Source organism: Camelus bactrianus, chromosome 16, assembly GCF_048773025.1.
Source record: "Camelus bactrianus isolate YW-2024 breed Bactrian camel chromosome 16, ASM4877302v1, whole genome shotgun sequence".
Classification (NCBI taxonomy): Eukaryota; Metazoa; Chordata; class Mammalia; order Artiodactyla; family Camelidae; genus Camelus; species Camelus bactrianus.
In genome coordinates, this window is record NC_133554.1 from 4,573,690 (window position 1) to 4,582,520 (window position 8,831).

Below are 8,831 nucleotides of genomic sequence, written 5' to 3' on the forward strand. Positions count from 1 at the left end.
AACTAGGGCAATTCCCTAATTTAAATGTCAGCTCCCTAACCTGTGAAAGGGGGTTCTGCCCACCTACCCTGAAAGAGGGCTTATGAGCATCAAATTAGGTAAAGACAATAAAAAAGGGCTGTGCTAACTATTGGTTCCCCTTCTTAATGTTAAATCTGAATTAACTTCCTCAGGTGGTCTCACATGGGCCATCTCTACCTCCCAGAGACGGAGACTGACCTGAATTATGTGTGATGGAGTTGATTTTGATCTCCAGACCCCTAAAAATAAGAAAAACTCTATGGGTTCAAATCGACCCAGCTTCTCAAATTAGGTAACAGAAATGGAAAGGAAAAAGAGAAATTTACGAAAAAAAAAAAAAAAAAAAAGACGATTCGAAATACAGGGTTCACTAATATCGCATCCTAAACAAGCTTCAGCATCCATTCACTCTGATAAGGGACAGTAAAAGGAAAATGTGAGAAAATAATATCCTGAAAGCACTACCTTTCTCTGCTTCTTACATTTTAATACTAGGCTTGCTCTCCTTTCTACGGGAACACAGAGAAATACAGTCTGCGCTTCTGGGGAGGACTAACCTGCTGAGCTGAATTTAATCCATTAGGTTATGTCAAATAAGCGGTGAAAGAAGCAGTATGCAACACACTGGGAAAGGCAGGCAATGCTGGAGTTTGGGACTGTATCCGTCGTCCGAACAATTCAGTTCTTTAAATTAGGTTCTTGAAAACCATAGACTAACTGGTAAAAATAGACAGTCAAATATAACCACAAGTAGGGCATTTCATACGTATTTTGTATGTTCAAATACTACTGGGAGAAAAAAGTACACTGATTTTAAATCTTCAATTTTTCTTAACAGATATGTTTCATTACACTTGAAAGTTATGTGTGTGTGTGTTTTATTCTGTCAAGTTTTTATTGAGGTATAATTGACATACATTATACTGGTTTCAGGGGTACAGCTTGATTCAATATTTGCATATATTGCTAAGAACCACCACACAGTAAGTCTAGTTAACATCTGTCACCGTACATAGTTAAACAATTTTTTCTTGTGGTGAGAACTTTTAAGATCTACTCTCAGCAACCTTCAAATATGCAATACAGTAGTATTAACTATAGTTGCTATGCTGTACATTATTTTGTATCTTTTAAAAAAGTAGAATCAAGCTATCATCTTTTTACTTAAATTGACATTTATGAAATGTTCAGCTGCAAGTAATTGGGTAAGGACTGGACTACTCCATAAGCCTTCTGTTATACATCTAGATTTGAAACCAAAAAAAAAAAAAAAAAACTGCCTAGAGCAGCACACTAGGAGTATGAGAAGCACCTACAACATACACTTTATAACTACTTCCTGTTACAAGTACCTCTGTGTTTTTCAGAATCAATGATAGATTCTAACTATTCTGATCATTTTTAAAAAACTGACATTTCTCACCTACCCAAGTAAAGCTTAAGGAAACATTTTATTTTTCCCTGCTTTAAGTCTTCTATAATAAATTTTAACTTCTTGTGTTTACGAGAGTTTTTTGACATCTACTACACGTCAAGGGACTAGTAACTAAAGCATTTAAATAACCATGCCTACTTGCAATCCTTACGTACTTACAGATATTTTATAATTTTCAAAGCACTTCCATGTGCATTAATCTAATAATGTGATCCTCACAACAGCCCTGTAAGGTAGGTGTTATCCCTATTTTGACTCAGATGGGAAACTCAGAGCTCAGAAAAGGCAGGCAATGCCCCCCAAGGTCACAGAGCTGGAACACTGCGGAGCAGCTACCTGAGCCCAGGCAGAATACAGACTCATCAGGAATATTCTGAAAGGAAATGCTCAGAAATGAAAAACAGAAACAAACAGGTTAGAGAAAAGGGTAAGACCCAGTAGCAATGAAGTTAAAGAAACTGTGGTGGATCAGGAGTTAGGGACTCACCTGCTGATGAGAGAGACAGTTAATCAGACCGTTACAAATAAGAGTACTGTTGCTTTTAACAGGATGATGGCTAACATGTATCAATCATAACCTCCCTGTATGTCAGGCCCACGCTTTACATGCATTCTCAAAATACCTGTAAGGTAAGCATTATTCCTACTTTCCAATTGAGAAACTGAGGCTTGGAGAGCCTCAAGGCTCCACTAAAGTCACAAAAATCTTAAATCCTGATGAGGACATTCAAATTCAGGACTCTGGAGCTCTGGCTTAACTCAAGCATTATGATATTAAAAAACAACAACAACAACAAAACCGAGTATTTCTTAACTGAGACCACTCTTGGGCCACAACCTCAAGCCATGAAAAGTGCGCAGGGTGATGCCAGCATAGTGCTTATCACACAGAACCACCACCAATGTCTATTAGAGGCAATGCGTTCCACACAGCCCACAACTGAATCCTGCTAATGGAAAGAGGGTGGTCATTAACCACTCCTAGAGAGATAGTGTTTTGGGGTGGCAAGTGACCGTGTCTGGGGAGGGGAAGTGGCATTTACCAAACATCTTCTAAGGATCTGAAGTCTGATCTGAAGCCCAAAGTCTGGTAGATGACGTAAGGGAGGTTAGGCTTTAACCCTACAAAACAAAAAAGGTTCTACATTGCTGCTTAAGCTCATGCTTTGCAACCTGGATGGTGCTAGAGAACATCCTGAGAATTTCAAATGCTTCTCTTCACTCTGAGTCATTAAAAGGGGGTTCAAGAAGATGTAACTAACAGGTTGCTGAATCAATCACGGCTAGACATGGTACAGATAAAAGAAAATTCATCAATAATTCAAAGAGAAGTCTTATGTCCCCCCTCTCCCTTTTAAAATGGGTTCTGCTTATTAGAAAGTTCAGTTTACTGGGTATCGAAACACAGGAGTTGGGGAGGAGAATGGAGAACATCAAAATAACCCCTAACCACAATGGCTTTCTTTGAGTTCCTAGAACACTCCAAGATCTTTCCCACTTTGGAATCTTCACACACACTGCTCCCTCTGCCTAGAACCCTCTTCTTTATCCTAAGAGTGTCATCTTTCCAGACAGGTCTTCTGTGACCAACTTATCAAAGCAGACCGCTCTCTCCCCTGTTCTCTTCTATCAGAAAACCCAGCTTGTTACCTTCATAACTCTGCTCTCACTTAGTAATTTTTCTTATTTATCTGCATATGGCTTCCCTCCCCCATCCTACCAGGAGGGTAAGCTCCATCAGGAATGAGACCATCCAATTCATTCTTTTCTAGATACCTGGCACTAGAGGGCTATGCCTGGCACTAGGCAGATGCTCAATAAGTATTTTTTGAACAAAAATAAATAAATGTGTACAGCTTTTTCAAACTGTCAGCCTCCCAACCCTCCCCCACCCCCCCAAAACTTGCATTTTTATAAGCTTTATAAGTCACTCGTTTGGGATATACAATACAATCCTAAATTGTCATTTTGCTGTTTCATTTCACCAAGCAACAACTAGACTATAAAGCTGGAAGATCAGGAAACCTATCTTTACTTCATCTGTATACTGTGCAACACAGTGGCACCCAATAACTAATTCAATCTGGATTAATTATCTGAGGGCCTGCACAGAAAGTGTCCTCTGAGCTCTGACATCATCCTGTCTATATATCTGTCACTGTTCCTTACGTATATTAAATTACCTCACGGAGAGGGCGACAGAGATACAAAAATGAATAAAATCCTGCCTCTGCTTCCTGAATCACACACTCTATAAGCACGAAATATTCGATAAACGTCAAGCCCAAAGAGACACACGGTTAAGACAGACCTAGGAGCCCTTCAGGAAGATTTTAATCAGAGAGTAACCATGGTCACACTGACCACGAAGGATACCCTGACTGATGCTGCTAATAACTTAACGTAAGCAGTCTGCGGAAGCTGTCAAGAGCTTTCTGAGATTCTCTGTTTCAAAAATAACATGACTACTCAAAATCCCCCGGTAAGCTCAAGGAAATGGTCCCTAATGGATTGGGGCCCGGTATTTTCACGACACCCCCGCCCCGGCCCCCGTCAAGAGCCATTCAGAGCTAAGGAGCATTCCCAGTGGGCAAAGTCATTAATTAGGAGGGCTGCTTCAGACGCCCAGCCGCTACACTGAACCACTTTGACCCCTGCCTTTCGATTTCCCGGATCTCTCCATTTAAACCGAATTCCCTCTTATTTATTTATTTTTCCTGCATGCAACGCCAGCACAGAAATCCCCGGCCCGAAACAAACTGCGTCTCCCAGGCCAGTGGCTGTGTAATTACCTCACAGGTGGCCAGGCCTGAGCAACACCCCGGCCCTCCCAGCGCGCACAAACCCTGCAGAAGTTTGGAAACTGAGGGTCCAGGAGGATCGCGGAGCCCAGAGGTCAGCGCGGCAGCCCGGCCCGGCTGCGCCTGCAGGGAACCAAGATGGCCCACTGCGGCGGCGGCGGGGAGCCGGGGCGCCGGGCCTTGGGGCGCGGGGCCGGGACGCCGCCGCCGCCGCCGCCGCCGCCTACCTGAGCGGCCGACACCCGCGGGCCAGGCCCCGGGCGCCTCCCGCAGCCGCCGCCGCCGCCGCCCCCGCCGCCCGGCCGGCCGTTCCCGGAAACGCGGGCGGGGCGCGCCAGGTAAGCGGCGGCGGCGGCGGCGGCGGGGGCGGGCCCGGGCCAGGTGGGCCCCGCGGCCGGAGGGGGGCCGGCGGGACCGAGGGCCGAGCGCAGGCGGAGGCCGCGGCCCGGGCCTGCGCGCGCCGCTGCCCGGAGCCAGGCCGAGCCGGGGCGGCCGGCCCCGGGGCGGGAAGCCGGCGGGAGGGAGGCAGGCCGGCGCGGGCGGCGCGGTGGCTTCCTCAGCCGGGTCCGGGGGCGTCCGAGGCCGCGGGGACAGGCCGCGACGACGCCGACGGCCGCGCCGAGGGGCCGGGGACTCGGCGCCGCCGCCTTCCTTACCCTGCATGCTGCTGACGGCCGGGTGGCCCGGCGCCGGGGACCCCACGGGGCCCGGGGTGCCGCTGCCGCCCCCGGAGCCGCCGCCGCCGCTCGGGCTCGGAGCCGCCATTGTTGGGAGTGAGGAGCCGAGCGGCGCCGGGGTGGCTGCAATGCAGCAAGCTCGGCCTCTCGCACGGCCGAGGGGCGTGGCCGGCGCCCGCCTTGGGCCCGCCTCCGACACGCCCCGGCCACGCCCCCGCCCGCGCCTGACGCGGGGCCGCACCAGATGCTGAGCTGCAGAACCGCCCAGGTCGTGGGTGCCCGACCCGAAAGGCCGGCAGAAGTCGTGCTCCAGGGCTGCGGGCCCGCAGTGGGGCCTAAAGCGGTTTGCAGAATTTGGAGTGTGTGCCCTTGAGGGATAAGAAGGTACATAGCTTTCATCATTCCTACAGAGGTCTGTGACCCCCAAAAGTTTAAGAAGCCCCTTGCTGGAATCTAAGAACCCAAAACCAGAATAATAAAACCGGAAGGGATCCCAGAGGTCGTGCTTCTTGTCCAGTCGCTGACACGGCGCTTCCAGGGAAACATGGTTCTAGCTATGCTTCCATCTGGAGCTCCTGTTAGGCCCTGCCTAACACCCTAACACCCTACACTGCCCCACGAGATCCTAAAGGATTCTACTGAAAGTATTGTCAGTGGACCCATCGCAAAACTCCTGAAGCAGAATCTACATTTTAATAATATCCCCCAGGTAGTCTGTATCCCCATTAAATTTGAAAAACAGCATCTTAAGCACCCAAGCTCCCTGGCCTCCCAGAATACACGATACATCACCATCTTCTCCTAAATACACACTGGATTCTCTCCCCCACCTCCTCTACCCCTTACAAGACTGGCCATAGTCATTATTGTGAATTATATAAAGTGCAACCCCAAAGAACAAGATAAGGTTTCTTCCAGTTCTTCGCACAGAGACTGATTTTAGGAAGGCGGTGACTAAAAGAAAAAAAAAAAGTCCTCTGTTAGGCTAAGGGTTTGTGCACCAACAGAAATGTAATTACAGTGGTAAGTTAGGGGTCTCTGGGCAGAGGTGTGTCTCACCCATAGATAGAATGACCAACTATACAATATGCCAAGTAGTCTAAACCATGGAGCTGGGTGTTTCCTGCCCTTTGGAAGCACTGCACAACCCATACCAGGACATCCTTCCACCCAGCTCTTATCTGTGCTAGAACTTCCTCACAACATGTTCAAAAGGTGTCTTCCATCAACAGAACCCTGCCTTCTTGCTCCAACCCAACCTCAGCCATCATCTTGATTGCTCAGATGCTAACAGTGGCTAGAGGCAGGGCTTCTAGAAAACTGGGGAGGCAGTAAAGGCAAATTGAAGGGGAGAGCAGGTAGATGTACTTAAGTGGAGAACCCCATATTTTAGTCTGCCAGAATTCTTCTCTGAGGGCCTGGCTGATGGAGTGGTATCTCCAGTTCCAGGTCATTATAAACATTGCCAAATTCCCATCTAGGAATCAGTATCCCATTTTGCTCGTGTTGGTCCTTGGTAAGGAAATACTATCAGAACCTGGAAGGAAAGTTTCCCATCCTGGCTGTTCAGCCCAGAGCACAGGCTAAGCACCCCATCTACATCTTCTGCATGGGACTGATGGGAAGAGAAACAACAAATACCAGAGAAAAGGAGAAGCCCCCTAAATTCTCTTCTTTTGAGATACAGATTGGAAGACAGCTTTCTTTTCTTTGGGGTTTATATTTTAGTGCCTGGAGGGGTTAGTATAAAAAATCAAATGAAATTCTACTCTCAAAACATCAATACAACCTGCCAATGATTAGCAAAGATTGATGAAAAAAAAAAATAGGAACCCTCTCTCCCAGCCCCCAAGGAATAGTTTTGCATTTCCATTGGCTTGTCCACTTTAACACACTGGGAAAAAGCATCAGCAGCCCCAAGGTTTTCTGGCAAACAAACCCAATGTCATCATCAGGCTCCAGATGCAGGACTTCCAGACACCAAATAGTTCTATTTGAGCAATTTTCTGACACTTTATTCCAGTACCTGCCAGTAGGTTTCACAACTAGTTCCCGTTGCCTAAATGTCACTGTTGTGTATGTCATCTCATTTCTCACTTCCAGTTCCTTGGGTTTTGGAGTGGTACCAAGAAATGGCCTGGAGGGCTTCTAGTCTCCCCACCCCCACAAGTACCGTGAGCATCTCTCTTCTACCGTTTGATGTGGACAATGGATATACTTACAGTCTGATGCAAAGTGCTACTAGTCCCCTTTCCCAATTATGCATATTGCTTTAATAGAAACTTATTATTTAATAGAAATCCTAGAGGCAATACTAGAGATTACGCAGCTACTAGGAAAAAAACTATTTTAAATCATGTAGGTTTCCAATATTGTTTTAGATTACATAGATTACTTTTAAGATTGCTCAAAAGAGAGTTTAATCAAGTAAGAAAAACATTGACCTGAGACAGTTAAACAAACTTAAATGAGAAAAATATATGTAACAAATAAACCTAAAGGAAAACATTCAACCCAGGAAATTCATTCAGAAAGCTGAATTGAGAGAGGAATATATAACTAATTGGATTTTTTGTTTAATGATGCCTAATGCTGGGTTTGTAATCAAACTGACAGTATATTTGGATTGCGGTTAGCATTGTGTTATATGTTGTGCGTGTGGCATATGTTGAAGTCCTAACCCACAGAACCTCAGAATGTGACTGTATTTGGAGATAAGGCTTTAAAGAGGTAATTAAGGTAAACTGAGGTCTTACTGGGCCCTAATCCAATATGCCTGGTGTCCTTACAAGGCGAATAGGACACAAACACACAGAGACAGAAGACTGTGTGAAGACACAGGGAGAAGACGGCAGTCAGTAATCAAGGAGGGAGGCCTCAGAAGAAAGCAACCCTGCCAACACCTTGACCTGGATTTCCATCCTCCAGGACAGGGAAAAGCACATTTCTCCTGGGTAAACCTCCCAGACTGGGGCACTTCATTATGACAGCAGTAAAACTCATCCATGGTTCAAAATAATGAATTACTTAAAAGAAGTACAGCCTTTTTAGTCGTATAATCACAGCTGGCCTAATCGCTGTGGGGAGGAAAAGGCAGTTATGCAATATGTTCCAATAACCAACAAATGCACGTTTCTAAGAGCTCCTTGAGAAAACCCCCACATGGGCCTGAAGTCCTTGGCTCTGCCATGTAACGACTCTTTCTTCCTACTGGTGAGGACGAGAAAGGAGTAAGACCATGGCTCTGAGCAATGTCCCGGGAGAAAAGCGTGCCCCGTCCTGAAAGCGGCTGCAGAGAGAGGAGTGACATCTATAGACCCCCTGCGCAGAGCACCTTTGTTTAGAGATGTAGCCTGCTTGCCCTTTTTCACACACGTCTCAATGGTTAGATTAAGAGGACAGTTTTCACTTCACATTCCAAATAAAGCAAAGTTGCAATTGGATTTCACCTTTAGGACCCCAATCTCAGCCTCTGAGAAAGAAGGGTGAGGGACCTCTGTTCAGCTGTAACAGTCACCAGATGATGCCTACAAGCGCTCAGCAGTTGGCTTTGAGCAAACCCATCTCCTGCCCATCCCCAAATCACTAAGGGTTCAGGACCAGGCTATCCAATGACCAATGGTGCCTCTGTGCAGGTACCTGGATACCGGCTGAACACTGCACTTAATTGGAAATGAAGGGAATGTGAGAAGCTTTGATGAGTTCATGCTATCAAAAGAACCAAAGTTCAGCCTGGTTTTGATAAAGGGAAATATTACTAATTTGACTATTAATAACCATACATGCATATAAAGATTTTTAGGCAAATGTTCATCACAACATTATTTATAAGAGTTGAAAAAAATAGAAATGCCTCACTCTAAGTCATTTTCCACCGTGAGGGGTAATACTAATAGT

The 8,831-nt window shown here is 46.3% G+C and overlaps 1 protein-coding gene across 2 annotated transcripts in view; it reads right to left on the reverse strand.

Annotated features, from left to right (window-relative positions):
- MAP2K4 (mitogen-activated protein kinase kinase 4) overlaps positions 1 to 5,093 on the reverse strand; it is a 90,649-nt gene extending 85,556 nt beyond the window's left edge. Inside the window, exon 1 of one of the 2 annotated variants that reach the window (XM_074342142.1) lies at positions 4,914 to 5,093. In XM_074342142.1, the coding sequence (XP_074198243.1) occupies positions 4,914 to 5,022 (109 nt within the window). In that variant the 5' untranslated portion in view covers positions 5,023 to 5,093. The remainder of the gene's footprint in view (positions 1 to 4,913) is intronic. The other variant, XM_074342143.1, reaches the window with a different exon arrangement.
- Positions 5,094 to 8,831: the final 3,738 nt, after the last annotated feature.